Source organism: Pteropus alecto, unplaced genomic scaffold, assembly GCF_000325575.1.
Source record: "Pteropus alecto unplaced genomic scaffold, ASM32557v1 scaffold17, whole genome shotgun sequence".
NCBI classification, from domain to species: domain Eukaryota; kingdom Metazoa; phylum Chordata; class Mammalia; order Chiroptera; family Pteropodidae; genus Pteropus; species Pteropus alecto.
Window position 1 is genome coordinate 3834510 of NW_006440645.1, and position 21199 is coordinate 3855708.

Here is a 21199-nt window from a genome sequence, read left to right on the forward strand (position 1 = left end):
GAGGGAAGGAGGGAGGGAGAGACTGTAAATGAAACTTTCTAGTCACTGCTAACTATGCAAAAGCTACACCTTACATAGGATCTTAAGTCAAAATTACTCTACATTTAAGTAACAGTCTGGGCACTATTTGTCGTGTTAAAGCCAGAAACATATGAATTCCATACCCATGTGAATTATTTCAGTGGAGAAAACAATATTAGAAAGATACTGAGCTGACCTCACGTTGAGGAGACAAAGAAGAACGTACGAAGGATGAAGAAAGTGTTCAAACACTTCACTGGACACGGTCTGGGTCAGGATGACCGGGACCTGACTGGTTTGCCCTGCCCGTCACTAGATTTATTGACCGCCTGGTGTGTCATCCTACAGGCTTGACTGGCACAAACTTCTTTGCCCTATTTTGTGGGGAAATTCGTTCGTGTCCCGGTTTACGCAAGTGAAATGTCACGACAAGTGGGAGTGTCCCTGAAACACGATGGCGCCGCCCTCGTGCTGTCTGAGCGACGCGACTGTACCGGGGACCTGCGCGCGGCTGCTGAGGTGCAAAATTGGGGGGCATAGATTCTAACGGAGGACCCCAAGCGTCCTTTCAAGGTCGCTTAGTACGTTCACGGCAGACTGTCTGTCCCCCTTTTCCCGCAGGTCAGAGGAACAGCGCGTGGTTAATTCTGCGTGAACTGGGCCCCTCCCGGAAGAATGCGTGCGTCGCGGACATTCGCGACAGGAAGAACGAGCACTTATTGAGCGTTCAGTGGCAGACATCACGTGAAACGTACGTCGTACGCCTCGGGGAGACGCGCCGCGCTCGTCGATCACGTGGCACGCCGCATGCCGCCATCGCGACGCCCGCGGGACCGCGCTGGGAAAGAGCCGTGCTTCGCTCCGGGAGCGCGTGTGAACGCCGCACCGGACAGGCCTTACCGGTGAACGGAGGCGGGGCCATCGTTTCTAAAATCTTTTTCTAGGCTGAAGATTCTGCAGCTGTGCGAAACATGCGCTAACCGTAGCTCCCCGGCCTGGCCCCCGAGGAAGGCGGGTGTGGGGTGCGCTCAGGGCCTTGCACGCGGGGTGCGAGTGAGCGGGGCCTCCCCGCTCTCGGGATCTAGATGTGCGGCGTCAAGTCCGAGCCGCGCCACGTGGCGGAGGGGCACAGCATCGGCTCCCCGACTTCGGCCGGGTCGCGGGGCGCGCAGTCTCAAGGTCACTGTGGCTGCTGCTCAAGGCTTCTGCCCTTCGCCTGGACAGCAGCGTGGCGCCTTTTATTATTTCATGCCCTCGAACCTCGGGGACTCATCTTCCACATCGAGCACTTTATCGAGTTATTTCCGCCCCCCCAATTAAGATAGTTCTGCGTCCCCTGAGAGTAGAGTCAATTACGCTGTCAGGCTTAAGGGCAGTTTTCCTCCACCTCGCAGCACCTCGTTTTCTAGATGTGAAAACCGAGGCACAGAGACGTTCATGAACTTGAATGAAGTCGCACAGCGAGGGAGAGTCGGAGCCTGGCTGTCGCTCCAGCTGCACAGCCCATGCTCTGTCCACCGACCGGGAGCACTCGCCACACCTCGCGTACTAAACGTGCTCTTTCTTGGCGTTTCCTCCCGGGCCGTGGCTCCCGCGCCCTCCTGAGACATCAGAGGCCCCCCGGCGCCCGACTTACCGTAGGTGAAGTACTGGATCTCCGGTGGGAGGGTCACTTCGCTGAGGTCGCTCTCTTGGACGTAGCTGTCCACGTACCGCTGGGCTTTGGTCGCCTGGAGGAAAGCCAGGAATCTGGCCGTGAACGCGGCGATGAAGATGGACAGCATCCCAAAGTCCAGCACGTTCCACAGCTGCAGGATGTACTCCCTCGGCCCCTCCAGCCACAGCTCCTTACATTCGGACCACATCATGCCTGTCGCGACACACGGAGGGTACACAGTAGACTTTACGGCTCTGCCTGAGGGGCTCTCGTTTCGTCCACCATCTGTCCCCGTCTATAAAATGCCCCCAGCCTGAAGCACCGACTGTCGGCCCAGAGGCCCTGGGCAGAGTCGGATGGAGGAAGCAGCTTCCACAAAAGGAATGACCTGCTCCACCAAATGAGAGGCGGAGAAACACAGGTCCGCATGGGCCCCCAGAAATGCCGCTGCTCGCAGAGGGGGTGGGGGCAGAAGGAGGAGATGGGTGGGAAGGCTCTGCGGGTCTAATGATTTCGCCCCACGAGACTCTTGGAGGAGAGAAGGAAATCCATCTTTATAAGATTAGGTTGGTTCATCACCGAACCACAGTGGGGACTGGAGAAACAGCCCTCAAATGAGCATCTATCTACCTGTAGACATTTAAGAAGGACGGTCTCCCCAGCATCCGGGAACACTTACGACATCCCCCTGCCCCCTCCCCATCCCAGCTTCACGCTGGGGAGGCGAAGAACGTCACTGGGAAAGCAAGGAGGCCTGGAAGATAGATATGAAGAAACCAAAAGCAGAGAAGCCATCCCGGGAGAAGAGGAGAAACCGCTCCTCGTCTCCGCCGTGTAAGGGGAAAACACTGCGCGATTCTCAAAAGGAACGTAATGGCTCGAAATGGAATTTATAAAATCATGACTTGACCCAGACTGAGGCCACAGGAGTGAGTGAGAGGGAGGAGCCAACCTAGTAAATCCGGAAGGGAGAAGACACCAAGAAACACACTGAGCGAAACAGAGAGAACATACAAAGATGACTCCACTAGTGATCGACAGATAAACTGGTTCCGATCTCCATTTTTTTTTTCTCATATCGCTTAAAACTTTTCCTTTAACATAGTGATTCAAAACGGGCTATTGTGAGGTGAAGTGACAAACCTCCCCCACATTGACACTCTCTCCTAAAATCTCTGAAACTGCAACAATATACATGTTCTTCAGGCATCAGTTAATACCCACTGGGGGTGCTTCATAAGAATGTCAATTAAATATTTGATCGTCACGGTGAGTCGCATTTAACAACTTACGTTTTATTCAATAATCGAAGTTGGATTTCTGAAACACAGTATATTTATAGTAGGCCCATGTTACTCCTAAACATCTTTATTTGGTATTCAGGGATACCTTTTAGCATTATCAAGCTGCCGAATTATTCTTCTGTTTTGCTATTCTAACGATGTGATGCTGTCACCATATAATGTACAATAACATTTTACATAGAAAATGAAAGTCATTATACAGACAGTGTTTTCGGCAGAAATTAAAGTAGTGAAAATAAAGGCTTACCGAGAACCCAGACCATAATCAGCATCTCAGTCCACGTGAACTGGGTGGTTTTCACCCTGAAGATCTGTTTGGGGTAGTCAATGACAGTGACGTTTGGCAGCGTGGTGATGCCTTCGAATCGGTCTGAGGCATTGAACACGAGCAGGCCCAGGAAGATGATGAAGGAGGCAGCGTGTGCCACGAACTTCATAAAAGGGCTTCGCAGCACCTTCCCCAGCTACAAGATGGAAAAAAAAAAAAAAGAGGAACCTTTACTTTTGAAAATCTGGCTTCCACACTTATAAAAATTACTACATAGGATAAAAAAGCAGGAGAAACGAGAACACTTTCAAAGCTCTGTGTCTGTCTCTGCAGAGCTCCACATTGTGAAAATTAGTTATTTCGGGGAACGCTTCCTCCAAATATAAGAAGTCGTCAAACCTCTCCGTTTCCAACTGTTCAGTTTGTCGTAGGATATGCTGCATCCACAGATGCATTTCTGGACATCACAGGGCGTAGACTGTTGTTCTTAGTTTTACATCGAGAGACTATGCAATGCCAAGGTTTTTGAAGTCTAGGAGAAGAAACTCCAAACTCGCAATGAGTAATTCTTAACTGCTTTATAATCAAAGTGTTATGTTTTTAGACTCGTTCATTTATAATTCAAATGCGTTGATGTGTTTGTAGCACATTAAAAACTCTTTGAAGATTAAAAGAAAAAAAAAGGCTTGCTGTTATAGAAGTAAATGTTAGTTCTCACTTCTAAATATTCCAAAAACAAGTTGGGCTTTGTCTGATAGAAAAAAGGCAGAAAACATTATGATAAGGACAAATATTTTATCTGTTACTATCCAAGCAGAAGAGGAAGGAACACCATGATTGAAACCTGTAAGTAGGTTAACTTAATTGAAAGTCATCCCAAGTTTGAAAAATCATATAAATAGTACAAGAGCATTTCTAAAGTTCAGTTTATAATTATTTTAAGGTAACGCTTTTAAAATCCCATGTGACAGGATGTCCTTACAAGCTCCGTGTTCTAGGAGAAATGAAAAACAAGCCTTTCTGTCCCCTGGGCTGCCGCAGTCCACAAATCAGGTACATTTAGTAGATTGGTTAATAGGTTCTCCAACCTACGGATTCAGATCCTGCTTTTAAACTCAGTGTGTGACCTTAAAAAGTACCAAGATGCACGTTCAAAGGCTGCGACTTCAAACAAATGTTTTTGGACGTCCGGAACCTTAACTGGATGTCAACAAATAACCAAAGCGAGTCAGGCATCTCTGGGAGTGACCATGAACACACACAGATGAACGCACAGTTTCCACGGCAGAGTCAGGATAGTGAGTGACACGCTTGCACGTCACCGTGCACATGCCGGACGGCTCATTCATAGCACCGAGTGACTTCTCCGGAGCCGTCACGTCTCCAAAAGGTTGTTTTTTAAAAAACACTTTCAGTGACATGAAAAGAAAGCCGCATACCTATCCTAAAAATGGGCCGTTAAGTGGAGAAATCTTGCTATGTCTTCTTACCACCGTGCACTTGTGCAAGTCAGAGGAAGGGACTGGCCTTTAAGACTTAACGTTTTCATTACTCCGGACCCCAAACAGTGTTTCCACTGACAGAGCTGCTCCGAGAGACAAACACTGAGCTCCCCGATTCCTTTCCCCCAGAAAGGGAAATTACTTGGGTGGGATTTGACTTTTGCTCTAATGCATGCCCTCTCATGTTGTTATAGGTTTCGGTCTTTCGTGGTTACGTATTTGAGGAATCTTAAGGCACTTTTCCATGATCTGTAACAAAGGAATTCCTTCGAGTCATCGAAACGAATCAAAACGACAAACTTTCGGCTTTAAACTGCATGGCAGCTCAAGAACGAAGTGAGGCGGATGAATAATCTCGCACACACACGGTGCCTGTGGGGAGGGACTCTGCGGGGAGGCTGCTGAGTCGGGGACAGGAGGATCCCCAGGGTCGTTCGTAAGTGGCCGTCACTCATTTTGCCTGAAACTGCCTCTGATTTAACCAAACCAGATCTCGGTATATAAAAACCTCTGATTTAACCAAACCAGATCTCGGAATATAAAAACCAGATTAAAGGACCTTGGCGCAGCGCCCTCTGCTGGCGGCACCGTTTCTTAACCTAATGCAGATTCTGGTGGCAGGACTAGTGCCCCTCCCTTTGCACGATTAGATGGACCCCACACTGGCAACCGGAAAGAGGAAGAAAGGTCGTGAACAAAAACGATTCGAACAGCACTAAATCAACAAGCCACCTAAAAGTACCAAAGCCCCCAATCCCAGATGCTACATTATTTCTTCTGAAGGATGCAAACTTAGCATAATAACACGTTTGCAACTGGGCTTAACACCCTCAGCCTCAGGTGGCGCGGACAGGTTCGAAGGGCCCCCAGCCTGCAGGCAGGCCGTTTCTGGGCCTTTGGCGGCTCCTCCTCTGGTCTACCACGGGGATTCTATCTTAAAAGCCTCAGTATTGTACGCCGGCAAATGTGACCTTTCCCACCAGCTCCAAATCTTTTCTCATCCCTTATTCGAATTGACCCAGTCATTAAAAAGCAGAATTCATGCCCTTGAGTCAATGAACATTCAGGGTAAAACCGATAAGAGCCGTAAGTAGGAAGCTTTTTCCTTTTTTCGTCCCCAAAGGACACGGCACACCAACCACAGAGGGAGCAGGTGAGAAAGAGCTGTACCCGGCTGCAAGGTGCCATCCAGTAGCCGATGGCGAGGAACGGAAGGCCCAAGGCCACGACCAGCACAACCAGACACTTGATGGCTATGGTCTGTTCCCGCAAGCCGGAGAGGTTCTCGTACCAGATGGTCAGGAGCTGCTGCTGGCAGTTGGGGTGAGCCACGAACTGTTGGGAGAGAGAGAGAGAGGGAGAGGAGGTAGGTGACTACGCCACGGTCTTCAGTTCGACTGTGGAATGCATGTGCATCCGAAAGATATTAATGCACATTTTCCCAAGATACAGGAACCGGAAGGTTCTGGTAATATCCTCCTGTACGTTCCCATCATTGTTCCAAGTTGCTTCAGAACTAACAGAAGAACTAAAGTGGAAACGAGACGGTAAAACTGACGTCCTGAACCTTTTTTTTTTTTTCTATTCGAAACTCCATAATTCATAGACCCCCCACCTCTGGAATCTGGGTGGCAAGTCCTTTCCTTTGTGGGACTGTGTCCCATCTTGCTGTCTGCCTGCTTGCTTGCATTCAGTTCAATGGAAAAGGGAAAAGTTATTTGGTTTTTGCAGACCGTAGCTAAAAGAGAAATGTGCTAAGTCTCACGAGCAACTCCTAAAATGCTACATGTGTGAAAAACATATACATGCTATGGCCCGTGTGCGTACTTATGCACGACCACTGCAAATCTGCAACATTTGCAAAAAAATCAATGAACCCGCAGTTGTTATTCTCACTCCACACTGCACTGCTTCCAGAAGCTGGCGTCAAATGTCACTTCCTTCCTATTGCAGTATCCGTCCTGTCCATTGCTTCCTCTATCACAGGTCAAAAAACACACAAACATTTATCCCCAGTGGTAATTTTGTAACTACCGTTCTAATCAGGACAAATGAGCAAATTATACTTACTTCACCCCGCCTCTGTATTCTATTTTGCCATCTGATTTTGCTAACCCTTCTGCCTGCATCTCTTTAGAAGGACTGGGACTTCCTGGAGGCCCTGTCCTTATTTAAGGAGCAGAATACACTTGTCGGCAGACCCATGCGAATGTCCCTACGCCAAAAAGTGCCCACTTGTAGCTGGATCTGCCTTTGTCTGAATGGCCAGGTGCACCTCGCCCAAGCTCGGGAATTATTCAGGATCATTCACAAATCAGCGGTGAGTGCCAACGTATTTTTTAAAAAGAGTGTTGAGTGGTACAAACATCAAGGTATCACTGTCTCCTGAAAAACAGAATAAACAGTAGCAGTGAATCCGCTAGAAGTACTCGCGAGGTGTTTCTGCGAACTCTGACAGGCAGAGAGGGCGGCCGAAGGTCCCACCAGGCAGAGGGCTCATCTTCAGTCAAGTCCTAGTTACCGATCTTAACGACTCATGTACTCTAGGCTAGGGGTCTCCAAACCCTGGTCACAGACCGGTACCAGTTCATGGCCTGTTAGGAACCGGGCCGCACACCAGGAGGTGAGCGGCGGGCCAGCGAGCAAAGCTTCATCTGTGTCTGCAGCCGCTCTCCAGGGCCAGCATCAGGTGTTCGATGATCATAGGAACCCCAGTCCCTGGTGCCAAACAGGCTGGGGACAGCCGCTGTAGGCAATTCTGCAAGTTACTTAGCTAGTTATCAAGGGCTCACCTACGGGGTGGTGGAGAGTTTCCACTACCACTATATAGTTTCCCACGAATGCTTTTCATTAACAGAAAGAAATCTCATCCCCCGGGGCTGGCAGCGGGGGCACAAATCGCCGCAGGTGCCTGCTCTTACCCCCAGTGTTCCCGCCCTCTGAAGTCTGTGACAATCGATCACTCTGGCGGCAGGCTCAGTGCCACTGTGCAGAAGGACTCAACAGCCCATTGACACAGGCGTTTGAGGATGTGGCTACAAATATTTGAAATACGTAACTGAATTTTTTTTCGATGATACAAACTGGTAGGGGCTGGGAGAGTAAAAAATGATGCTATCTTTTCTTGCCGAGTTCAATGTGAAAAAGCCGATTTTATCTCGCAAGTTCCTTTCAATTCAGTTATAAAAATCTCAAATCCTGAGGCTCACTGGGCATTGCCAGATGCGAAGTACACATGAAATCTTTCCAAACTCAAGATTTCGTCACTCTTCCAAAGTTCTGATTTTTGAAAACAGTATTTGAAGATCATCGCAGTCACTATTTGATAAAGTGTGCAGATATATAACCGAGGTTGAAGTCTTCCTGGGGGTCTCTGTGGCAATTTCCTAGGATTCTTGCTGAGAACTTCTCCAAACTTCTACTTCTGTCTCTGTATCTACTAGATCATTTCCTTCCTGCTTCATCCCTCCTTTTTGAGTAGAAAGTTCCTCATCTCCTCTGCAGTCCCTAAATGTCTCATTCATTTATTCATTCATTCGCTCATTCTTCGAGATGTCATGAGCTCCTCCTATGAGCCAGGCACTGGGTATCTAGCTTAGGCCTTTGGTACAAGATGAAATGAAAATGAGGGCATCAAATGACGAGTGGTCCCGGTCGAGGACGCACCGAGGACGCACAGAAAGCTATCGGTAAATATGAAAAAAGCTATTATGATGGAGACGTGGACTTTTTTACCGACCGAGGGTTTGTGCAAGACAGACACGCCCACGAGGCTGACAGACAGGGGGACCTGTGTCCATTCGGAATCAGTGGACGCGTCTCCCTTTTGCACGTGTCCGGCCCTCCTTCCATAGGTTTTAAACTCTCGAGGACAGAAGTACTCATGTTGTAGGATGGCTCCATCTCCCCGCTCCTCTTCGAGCTAATCTTCAAGTTTGAAGATGTGCTTTGTGACCTTCATGACAATGCATAAAGGTTGTACATTTATGGACCTGATGGAAATCGATCCTTTCCACATGGCACATGGGTGACGATCAGTCTTGGACTCACTATGACTTGTACATACAGTGCAGACGCTTAATATATGTCACATACCAGCCGAAATCACGGTGTTTGCATTTTACTTGAGACGCATCCCCAGGAGTTCAGCTTAACAGGTATATTTCCCATCCTACTAATTCTGCCCCTCTCCTAATTGAGATAATAAACACCACTGTATGGCATCTGTTCATTCCTTTTAATCCACGGACAGAAAGCACAAATAGATGTTTTCCTCCAGTGATTTTAAATCCTAATTCCAGTATACAAGGAACATTTAAAAAAGAAAATAAAACCAACACAATAGTAGCGAGGGAGGGTAAAAAAAACTAATCCCTCTAGGAAATGAGTTTTGCTCTTTTCAGTGACTTCAAAATAGGGCAGTGACCTTTATCTCTTAAGACTGTCTTTACTTCCTAAAAAAAAAAAATCTCTTTATGCCACCACACCAGTCCTAGCCAGCTGGATAAAATTTGTATGCTGTTTCCTAACTTCGGTGGACCAGCAAATTGAAATCATTACAAAAATGACATCCTTTGAGGTTTTCTGATTTAAAGGGAGAATGATCGACACACAAGAAAACCTCAGTCTTTCTATGGAACAAAACTACTGTAGCATTAAGAAAAAACTTTTTTCCCCCCTGCCAAATGACTCATAGATTGTAAACTGAACCACCAATCAGGGCAGGTTATGGAAAAAAATTAGATAATTTTCAGCTTAAAAAAGCATTCATGTTAGACTGTCTTTTCATCAAATCGGCCTTTACAAGGCATCCCCTCCACCAAAAAAAAAAAAAGAAAAAGAAAAAGAAAACGTCTCTGCAGGATATTTACTACTCTCTTGATGCATTACTCACTTTCTGGGCTTCTCTGCACACTTTCTGCAGACACTGGGGAAGATTTTACGTGTTTATGATGCCTCATGTCTCTTTTCTAGATGATCTTTCTTTACTTAAACCAAAGGCCACAGTAGAGGAAATCGGAGAGCGAGGAGGAGGAACTCAGGAAATGTCCTCTGCTTTCTCCAAGAGCCCAGTTTTCCAGCTTCGTCGGTCCATCAAGACCTAGGGTCTTCCACCTCTGTTAAGGGTTTTCTGACAACAGACGTAGCTGCTAGAAATAGACAGAACTCTTGGTGTTTCTATGGGTAGAGGGGTTTAGCGTTTGCTCTCAAGTCACAGGGAAGATACGGGGACAATCGGAGGTAGAACTCAGGACTAATTGGAAAATAATTCGTGTTTCTGCCTAAAAGTTAATTTTCTTGTTTTCATTTAAAAAAAAACTCTAATTTCATCTACCATTTATTTTTTTTGTAGAAGAATGTAATAGTATTAGTAATAATACATCTTTCCAGTTGTGTTATTTCCCTTAGAGATTCCTCAGTTATGACTCTGGGATGGATAATCTTCAAAATCCGTAACAGAAAACACATTACTGTCTGTTCCCCACCGGTAGCGCTGGATTGCCCACTTCGCCAACAGCACTGGGAATTATAATTTTTTATTCTTTAATAGTTTGAGAGAAGGGAAATGGTATTTGTATATTAGTATGCATTTATTTTATTACTAGTGTACCTGCAAATTTTAAATATGTTTGTTAGCCATTTGAATTTTCTCTTCTGTGAATTACTTATTCAAGCCTGGGGCTTATTTTTCTATAGGGCTCTGGAGATTTTCCTTAGAAATTTGTTTGAGCTCTTTAGATATTAATTTAAGAACAGCAATCTTTTGTAAGTTTTAACTGAGGAAAATATTTTCTCCAGTTTGCCCTTCGCTTTTTTGTTAATGATCTTTCTGAGATACAGAAGTTTATGCAGTTCAATTGTTTCTATTTTTGCTTTGTTATTTCTTCTACTGTTTTTACATTGGAAAATGTAATGATTCTCACTTAATCATTAAATTCACATTCAGACCTTTCCTACGCAGGTCTTTTACAGTTTCATTTTCTTTAAAAATTTATTTTTTATTTTTTATGAAGTTTACTGGGGCGACATTGGTTAATATGTCAACTGCCACTGCGTCTCTAAGGTCTGGTTGAACTCGTGTGATTCTTAGGAACGACCTCACGTGATCTGGGGACTCTGAGCCCAGACCGAAGCCAGCTCCGAACCAGAGCTGGGAGAAGATTTCGGCGGACGGCAGAAGACACTTCCTGAGTCTCCTATGGGACTTCGACTCTTGCCAGGACATAGAACTGGGTTTCTCAGTGGAATTATGGGCCGAGTTGACAGAATATGAGTTTATTATGTTATCGGGGGGGAATTCTATAACTTATAAAGTTATTTTGAAATCCCACTGCCTTCCATACAGAAACAGACGACCTCAGTGCCACAGCGAGTGGGGTTCACGCAACATTATTACAACCCAAGAGGCGATTTTCCTTGGGGGTCGGAAAGAAATGAGATGGTGGGAAAGGGAGCAGCAGGAGCGGGTGGGGTATTTTTCCGTGGCGGGAGTGGAGGTGTGAGTGTCGAGTAAAGGATAAAGTAAGCTTTTGAGAGAAAGAAAAAAATGGAGAATTGGGGCTTTTTTAAGGCATTCCAGAATAGAGTTCTTATATATATTTATTAAGCGAAGATTCAAAATCAAAGACTTTAACTGATATTCCTTTTATAGCGTAAAACCACCCAAACCAGAAATATGTGCAAAGTCTTAAATCTCTTTTCAGGTCCAAATACCTTTTTTTTTTTTTGCTGTTGTTTCCTGGTAGCTGACTGAGAGCAAATTTATTTTTGATGGCACGTCATGCCTTATAACCTACACGTCCATTTACTTAAAATGAACACGCGGGAAGACGTTCGCTCCACAAGACAGTTTGGTTAGCAGACGTCCATCTGCAGATGAGCCGTCTCTGCTAATGTGACACATTCACGGCCATGAGGAAGCGCCCGTGACACCTGAAACCAATTCTCTCCTCTCGGGTACTAAAGACAAGAGATGCGTATTGCAAGATCTGCAGATAAATCAACGTCTGGACGGTTTTCTAAATATGGTTTCCTATCAGTCTTATTCAAAACGATCTTTTCCCCTCCAACAGGGAAAAACCTCAACCAGCAAGAATGCTCTGGGAGGAGGGTGGCCAGGCCAGATTAATCATCTCGTGACTGATGATTCCTCGAAGAGTTATCTCGCTTCCATTGCTCCCCGAGGATCTTCGCATTTCATTGTCTTATTAAGCAGAGGGGAGATCGGTCATTAAGGGCCGGCTAGTCTTGCAAACACTACATGTGGTCGAAGCGTGGGTGTGCATGATGTGGGAAGAGAGTGGGAGGGCCAGGGAGAGAGAGAGAGAGACAGAGATAGACAGAGACAGAGAGAGAGGGAGAGAGGGAGAGAGAGGGACAGAGAGAGACATAAAGAGAGAGACAGAGAGAGAAACAGAGGGACAGACAGACGGAGAGACAGAGAGGGAGGGAGAGAGAGAGAGACAGAGACAGACAGGGAGAGAGAGAAAGCGTGATCCCCCATCCTCACTTGTGCTAGTTGCCAGCACCGGCCCAGGGTCCACTGGTGGGGGGCGTGCGTGTAGGCCTCTGATGGGGAAGGGGCCGCATCTAACGGGGAAGACTCGGGCACCCTGCAGCAGAGGTAGAACTGTTCTGTTTGGGCCACAGAGACTCCCTCACCACGTCAGTTCCGGGCCCGGTTCTGGAAGCACAGCTTAGAGCAGCTCGTTCCTCCAGCTCTCTAAGGACTCTCGAGCCTCCTAACACCCTCACTAAACTCCCTTCTGCTTAAATCGGCTATGGTCTGCCACAAAGGTCCAGAACCAGTACAATGACCATGAACTCCGTCTTTGACAACTAAGATCTGAACTGACTTAAGAGTCATCGTTCTGAGAATGGATTGTCATAACGCAGAAATGTTATTAGCTAATACTTACTGAGCAGTCACCAAGTACTGCACCCGTGCGGATTACTTGACATGCATTAGCTCATGTGATCCTCAAATCAACTGAAAAAATAGTTACGAGTGTTGTCCCCACTTTAGTAATTTACTAAGGGACAGACCCTGGTCACCCAAGGGTTGGCTCTGGAGCTTGCCCTCTTAAGCACCAGGCCGTGTGCAGGAAGGGGAGGAGGTTCTGCTGTACGTAGGGGACCAGTTCACGAAACCAGATCTATTCCTGATAATTGTTTACTTCCTTGTGGTTTATGAGCTTCTCTTAAAGTACAAAAGAATTTCATTTATCCAAGTTGTTAGACTCTGAGAGTTTTTACTACAGTGAAACATCATAACTATAATTTTCGTGAAGTATTTAAAAGCCCCATGCCAGTAGCAAATAGATATACATAACAGTTTATCTGCAGAAAACAGAGTAAAAAAGTGATCATAATTTTTGTTTTTGGCAAAATATGACCAACTCCACAGCTATGTCACCTGAGACATGTCATTTCAACTTGGCGAACCTCGGTTTCCTTGTGCAATGGGAACCTCATCATCTCTCTGACCTATTTTGTAGGTGAAATGAATGACCACCCAGGCTCAGTGCGAGGATAGACGTGAGAATGTGTGTAATGTGTCAAGTGACAGATTTTATTATTATTAATTGCATTGTAATGAACACTTCGGGAAGTTCTTTTACATATCTTAACCCACTGAAATGCCACCAAAACCCTGAGGTAGATAAGAAACATTATCCTCCTCTTATAGAGGAAACCGAAATTTCAAGGCATTTTATGACTTACCCAAGGTCTCACAATGAGTCAAAAGTGGAAAAGATCAGAAGCTTGATATTTGACTCCCCACTTTACCATGAAACTTCGCTTAATCTCTTCATGAAGGGGGAGGGAGGAAACTCTGTATCAATAACACCTACTCTTACTATTTTTAAAAACGTCCTGGAATTCTGGCATGGTGGATAGATAGTCCATGGTCGGTCCGGTACGGGCGCTGGAAGGCAGCGGGCCACTCACCTTTTTGACTTCATACTTAATGGCGAGTTTGACACGGCTCAGCGAAGCCTTGTGCCTGTGCACCTCCGCGGGCTCTGCCGACTCCAGGTCTCCGTTCAGAATCGCCTCCACCTCTTCCGAGTCCCGGCAAAGATCCAGCACACCCACGACGAAGTCTTTGCATTGCATGGACAGCTTCCGATAGTCGTTCTAAGAACGAGAGGTTTGCAGTTTAGCACAAAGATTTGCTTTAATTCCATGGGAAGCGTTTAGGGCTTTTGTGAATCAGAGAAAGGCGTCCCTTCCTGTGGGTGGAAAGCATCCCCGAGGTAGACTCGAGGCTGCTGAGTTAGATACGGGCTGGCTCTGCCCCCCACCCCCACCCCACCCCCAAAGCCGGGACCTTCTGCAACCTGCCCAGCGTATGAGGCAGCTCTGAGGACACCGAGCACGCCAGTCACCAGTTTACATTCAGAGATGCCGGCTAAGTGCTAACGCTGAAAGACCAAAGGATCGAAAAGAGCTGCATCCCTCTTGGGCAGATGAACGGTGGTTTCCATAAAGCCAAAACAAAACCATCCCTATAGCAACATTTTTTTTTTAAGTGGTGGTTTTCCTAAAGTGGAGATCTGCCTTCGAAGATTGACTGTCGGTGAAAATAACTTGTCCACTCTACTATCCCTCGCCTGGATGGAGACCTTGCTTCTCAACCTGTAGTCCTCAGAGTGGCGGTGTCAACAGCACCCGGCCGTGTGTCAGAAATGTAAGTGTTTAGTCCCCATCATCCCTGGCGTCCCGATTGAGACAGAGACACAGGACGTCTGTGCTAACACTCTCCAGGTGTTTCTGACACACATTTATGCTCCAGAAGGACTGGTGTACAGGGAATGGGAAGAGGCGGACAGGCACTGACACTGAGAGGGGACACTTTTCCTTGTCTGTCTGCAGGGTGCATGGCTGAGTCTCGCAGAACTGGAAGGAGATCGACGTCTGATTCTATGTAATTGAATTCCCCGGGACTGTGGAGTAACAATGCCGGAAAGAAAAATATCCAGGCCGCTGGGATAACACCTGGCTAAAAATAACCCGTGAATCTTTCATTTCATTAGCATATTTACATAGTGCCATGGACTGGTAAAGGAAGTCGGGTGGCAGCCTTCCCTGTCACCTGCTGTGTGGAGCTCCGTTTCCCGCCCATTGGGTCCAGGAAGGGGGTCAACGACCATCTTGGGAAAGTATCTCACTTTCAGAAACCCCAGCTCTCCTTCTACGGCTTTCACAAAAATTTTAGCCCATCAGGAAATTTAACCAATTGATAATCTAATCTGGGACGCTTGGGGGAAACAGAATTTCCCATTTCAACACGTCCGAGACACTGTACGTGTCCAGTAACCAAACAATACTTTACACAGCAGAATCTCCAAATCCTGGGATTCTGAAAACCAAACTTTAGAAAAAGACATGGGAGATTTCTATTTTTTCCCCCCTTAAATAATTAATTAATTTGAACTGATGGGCAAAAATCACGTTGCCAACTAAAATAAACAAAAGGAGAGCCTGCTCAAAGCCTATGTGGATGAGAAATTTCCATTTCAGATCTCAGAGATTCAGATAAAGAACAGTTACAGTTAATCCTTTTCCCCTCATAAGGGAACAGATAAAATGAATAAAAACTTCAATCTTTGGTTTCCATTCAAGTTGGTATCATGCAACTGATAAAATTAATCAAATGTTCACTCTCTGGTCTCCATGCAGAGTGTCAGGGAAATATCCATCTGCCTTCCATGCCTGAAAGACTAATGAAATATTTTATTATAGCAGCCAGAAGAAGTATTCAATCCATGTCTGTTTCCATATAAAGCTCTCGTTTTTAATACAATTTTTTTTAGATGAGATTTCCTCACGTTACTCTTCAGTTCAGACTGTTCTGTGAGATTTGGTCCAACAGGCTGGCCATTTCTCCACCGATCGGGAAGAAAAGGGATGATTCTCTATGTTTGCAGAAAACTGAGTAACCGCTTCTGCTGTAACACCCAAATAATGAGTCATTATCTTTAAAAATCGTAATCTGTAAACTGCCCAGTCTCAAAGAGAGCTGTGTGGTTTTTCACATCCACTGAAACATCAGCCAAGGCACAAAAACTGGTCATCACACGAGTTTGCAAGAAAAGCACTTTGTTTTCATAACTGTTTCAACATTTCCTGCTGGCAGAAGTCTTTTACCCAGGGCAGAAAGTGATCAGAGCTGGCGATAAGGGGGATCTCTTTTATCGTGGTCGTGGGATGTTGTTTTGTCTATATACGCGGAGCTCCCGGGGAAAATGGGAAGCCGAAGACAGAGTTTCCTCAGGTGCAAGAGGATCTATCTAAAGTCCGCACTGAGCACAGGTGACCCTGCTTGTTCTCCCATGAGGTCTCGCCTCCTGTGACGTAACAGCTCAGCCCATCTGTCTGGTCTGCATCTTCTAATCATTTTCTCTTGATTGAATTTTGCTTGCTCGTTTTCATCGTGCTGCTGATCCATTAGCGGGGCCCTCCCTCCCAAAAGGTACCAGGTAGACGTGCTGCCCAGGTCACAGCAGGAACTCAAAATCCTGAGGACTGGCTCAAGCCCGGGGCAGAGCAACGAAGCTCCGACCTCATCACACGCTATCTGCAGCGCACCTGCTTTCACGCGTATCGTTTAATCATCGTTGTAATCCCTTTTTAACCTTAAAAGAAAAATTGAAATTCAGGTCTAAGCAGGCCTGGTCCCGCCAGATCCTTTTCCCTAATAACGAAGAGAGTGTAGTGGTTAGGGCATTGATCTGAAGCCAGACTTCCTGGGTTCAGAAATTGCTTCTACCACTTATTTGCTGTGTGAACCTGTGGAACTTAATCAGCCTCTCTGATGAGAATAAGCCTACTAAATATTGCTACTGTGGGGAATAAATGCTTAGAACTTGCTTAGTCCACATCAAGTACGATGGAAGTGGTTTGATATTACCAGGTAGAGCACATTAGATAAAATACTTAGAACGGGGGCCCAAGACACACACATCTAGGCTTAGCAGATGGGACCTTGGCTAGAGCCTTTGTCATCTCATTTGTGAAATGAGAGGGCTGTATAGCTAGAGGATTCCTAGGGTATCTTCCTGCTATGAAAAGCTATCTTACTTTAGGCTTCTAATCACCTTCCTCCTCCTTACAGCCCTACTGTGATATAGGCTGAAATTGCTTTTCTCCTTTAAAGAGGAAAAAAACTGAGGCACAAGGAAGACAAATGGCTTTTCTTCTTAATTTTTTTTTTTTTTTTCCAAAATAGGGCATCACTGACTTAGGAAATTTCACGTTGCGTTTTCATAGCTTAATAAATGACTAGCTTCCTTCCCTCTGACATCTGGAGGATTAGACCCAGAGTCCATCCTGTCCAGTATGCTGTTTCTCAGAATAGCTATAGACGGCATTTGCACACCCAAAATATTTCTTTAATAACCTGTCACCACGCTGTCCTCCATTAATTTATCTAAATCTATATCCTAGAATGTTCAACCTCTTGGGGTAATGACCTTCATATGTTTTTGGCCCCAGGCCTCCCGTGTTCTTCAAGGAAGTCTGAAAACCGCCTGGTGGCCGGGAGCCTTCTGTGAAGCACCTGCATGATGACAGTTTAAGGGGGGAGATGCTAGATCTTACAGGCCGCTGATAAGATAAAATAGGGATAGGTGTTTGCAAAGGGGAAAAAATACCCCACTTCTTTTTCAGTAGGGAACCCATTATCTATGTTTTCATTTCGAGGCTCGTGCTTTGAGCTCGAAGTCTCTGTGGAGAGAATATGGAGAACACCAAGAAATAGGGCAAATTAGGTTATCCGCCTGCCTCTGAAATGAGTTGCGTGTTCACTGCCCTTTCAGAGCTCAGAGTCCTGGGTCGGGGCTGTGAAAGCTTTATTTTCTCTGTCTGTCTAAAGCCTTGACAGGTGGACATGAGCGTGGGATGAGAGAGCAGAGAGGAGACGGGAAGGCAGGTAAGAAGGGAGTAATAAGGACAGGGAAGAATGGGAAAGAAATGGAATAGTCATTCAGTCAGGGGAGAGGGACCTGTGGTCCCCTAGAGACTACGACTTCTCAAGAACTGTCTGTATTTTGGCTCAGAGAAGGTTTTGTCACCCAAGTGCTTTTCCATACAATTCAGATAAAGGAACTGTCAGATTTAGATTATTTTTGCATACCTTTAGATATTTGGCAGCTTTGTGGATGACCTCTTACACTCAGTTATATTTTCTATCTTTCTTTCTTTTTCTTTTTTTGTGCCTATTTACTTGTAATATTTTTCCACCTTTGAAAGGTTATCAGAGGTGATTCTAAGTATCATCAACATAGATTTAGCTGGCTTCAGTAGAACACTATGAATAACAAATTTTTAACCATTGCTGTACTGAGATGACTTCTCTAGGCAGAATTGCGAACATCACCATCATTATTAAAGCATAATCTTAGAAAATATTCCCTTTTGTAGACTCTTTTATAGACTTTCAATATACATCAAGCAAAATGCATAAAAAGGTCTGAATGACATTCGAAAGTGGTGAACAGGTTTAAGATTATATTTTTTAGGACTATGTTAAAGAAGTGACATTTAGAACTATTTTATCTGAATTCTTTTCTATTCTCTCTAAATAGAATTTAAGGTTTTCAATTTGTTCTGAAAAAAAAAAATTCATTTTGAGTCCAAGAAAATAAGTCTTTCAAATACTACATAATAAGTCTCTTCAAAGGGAGTAGATATAAGGCAATACTTATTTTATTCTTTATATCTCCTCACATTTCCCAAAATTTTTATAATAAATGTGGAACTTTTATATCAGAAAAAAATGTTAACGGAATAATAAATACAATTATACTAAGGCCAGCACTCCATCAGGACAAAATAAGGATTGATGACTATCTAGGAATTTCGTACATATGGCAGAGAAAAAAAGCCCACAAAACTTTCCTACCATTTTTTTTGCAACCCTTTCGCCTGAATTAGGTTGCCATTTGCATTTTATGTAAACTTACTTAAGTAAGAAACACTGAAAGACAGAATCTGAAAGACGGATGATCACTCTTTCTGGAACCTGACACCACAACACTGAGCTGAAAACACGAACTTGGCATCCGGAAAATAATTCGAGGAACCGATGCTACGATCACCTTCTTAGGTGGACAGTGGGAGACAAGAACCCCCTGGACAGCAGTCTGACTTCTCCAGAACTCCCTGATCCCCTTGTGCCCCAGACCGAACGGGCAGAACCGTCCAAAATGCACAGGAGATGTAACGGTTGTATAAAAAAGAAAAATGTTCTACATCGATGTATAACTGTTATAAAAATGAATAATGCTGCTTGACTGGAGATGATGTCCGGGAAAAAAGTTCACTCATTAAAAAAAAAAAAAAATCCATTAAAGCAAAAACACTCTGCTGTCCTTGAATTTCCAGGCTGACCTGATGTCTGTGTGTCTACATTCACCACTCTGAAGATACATTTGTGGATTTTAGGGAGAGGTATTCTTGTTGTATTAATGATATGATTTTGGTAGCATTTTATATTAGTCTTTCGACTTTCGATCTAAAGGGATACACAAATGTTTGGGCCAATATACAGTGGATGCAGAACTAATACTAACTACTTCTATGTTGGGTGCCACCATAAAACTAACTATGAAGGAGGAGGAAGAATTTGGAGAGGAGACGATCACACCAAATCCCGCCTTTTGACAAAAGGCGAGAAGCCTTGTGTGCTACTTAATGTTTATCCTGAACAGGGAGCAGCAGCATAACGATAGCTCTCTGATCCAGTACACCCCCATCCCCAAAGCGAATTTCTCACGGCACCATGGCGAAAGGGGAACATCATCAGATTCTTTCTGAAGGCCGCTCCCGATCTCTCGTGATGTTAAATTCAGTGGGCAACGCTGACTCGGGAGCGAAGCAGGACAGGTGCCAGGCGGCGGCCTGCGGGGCGCGGGGCTTACCTTGAATTCTTTCTCGATGTTGGCCAGCTTGGCCAGCTCGTTGCTGAGCTCCAGGGCAGTGAGCACGGGGTCCTCGCTGGACAGAGACAGGTAGGCCGGGCTGGCCAGCCCCTTGTAGGCGTTGATCCTGGAGCGCGAGTGGCTGAAGGAGTCGTGCCGCTGCTTCTCCGTGCAGTCCGCGCACTTGCAGAAGTAGTCGTGCGGCCGCTCGATGCGGGCGCCCTTCATGAGCAGCATGTGCACCACCTCGTACTTCTGGCAGTGCGCCGCCAGGATGATGGGGGTGATGTCCGGCGAGAAGCGCGTGCCGTCCTCGTCGTAGGCGTAGAAGTCGTCGTCCTGCAGCTCCTGCTCGCAGGGGCTCAGCGTCAGGCGCTTGCTGGCCGCGAAGCCGGGGTGGCCGAGGATGGCCTCCACGATGCGCACGTAGCCCTTGCTGATGGCCAGCAGCAGCGCGTCGCCGATGCGCGCCAGGTTCTCCTTCTTGAGCAGCAGCTCGGTCACCTCCAGGTGCTCGTTGCCCACGGCCAGCTGCAGCGCGTTCTGGCCCATGTAGTCCACGCAGTTGACGTTGAGCGTCTTGGACTCCTCCAGCATCTTGCGCACCACGGGGATGTTGCCGTACTCGGCGGCGTCCAGGAAGCGCTCCTCCTCGGCCGTGAGGCTGGTGCCGCGGTCATTGAACATGAAGGCCGGGCCCCGGACGGCCTGGCGCCGGCCCTTCTCCCGCATCACCGTCTTGCGCCTCAGGGATGGGCTGGTCTCCATGGACCTGACCGGAGGCAACGAAAATACAGGTGGACTGTCAGGGCATCTGGCTTCCTCCCGCGCACTGGCCCCTCTGCGTCCGCAGCGCCCGGTGCAGCCCTGTGGCCTGCGGGTGGGGACCAGTGGCGAACAACGCCCCTGGGATGCACGGCTGCACCTGCGAGCCTGAACCCCGGCCCCCGAGATGCGCGCCTGCACTTGTGGGCCTGAACCCCAGGGCCTGAACGGTGGCCAACAACGCCCCTGGGATGCACGCCTGCACCTGCGGGCCTGAACCCCGGGGCAGGCCGCCAGCCCTCGGGACGGGGCGCCTGCTGCACAGAAAACAGCGTTCAGAGGAAAAGGAGTAGGAACAGGTTCCAGACCCTTGCGCCTCCCCGCTGCCCTGGCAAAGACAGGACTCATAGCATCTTGTGGAAATAACCTTCCAACTGCTCTCCACAGCCGTGAAAACAGAGGCGCCGTGCCGGTCCTTGGCAACAAGCACTAGACTTGAAGGCTAAAGAAAGTGCATTTTTCAAGAATTAGGTCAGAATTATCCTCTCAAGTCATTGCACCTTTTTAACTAAATAAAATAACTGACCAAAACAAAACAAAACAAAAAGTCCAGTATTTAGGCCAAGTATCATTTTTCAGGATCTTAGGTTTATTTTTTTCTCTTAAGGGTTTCTGGTCCTCACCCCCACCCCCTTCCCCCTAAAAAACCTCGTGAGATTCATTTTTCGCAACGACACAGGCAAGATTTAGCAATT

General features: G+C 46.4%; 1 protein-coding gene across 5 annotated transcripts in view; it reads right to left on the reverse strand.

Moving 5' to 3' along the window:
• Window positions 1–20498, reverse strand: part of TRPC3 (transient receptor potential cation channel subfamily C member 3) — a 37248-nt gene extending 16750 nt beyond the window's left edge. For 2 of the 5 annotated variants that reach the window (XR_003048071.1, XR_003048070.1), the window contains exons 1-5: window positions 19680–20467; window positions 13705–13893; window positions 5923–6087; window positions 3230–3446; window positions 1658–1891 (exon numbers count right to left, since the gene is read on the reverse strand). Coding sequence is in view for 3 of the 5 variants with exons in the window: in XM_006917748.3 (XP_006917810.1) it covers window positions 1658–1891; window positions 3230–3446; window positions 5923–6087; window positions 13705–13893; window positions 19680–20447 (1573 nt within the window). In the remaining 2 variants the exon portion in view is untranslated. Of the gene's footprint in view, window positions 1–1657; window positions 1892–3229; window positions 3447–5922; window positions 6088–13704; window positions 13894–19679 lie in introns of all 5 variants that reach the window. The other 3 variants (XM_006917748.3, XM_025050948.1, XM_015593957.2) reach the window with 3 other exon arrangements.
• Window positions 20499–21199: the final 701 nt, after the last annotated feature.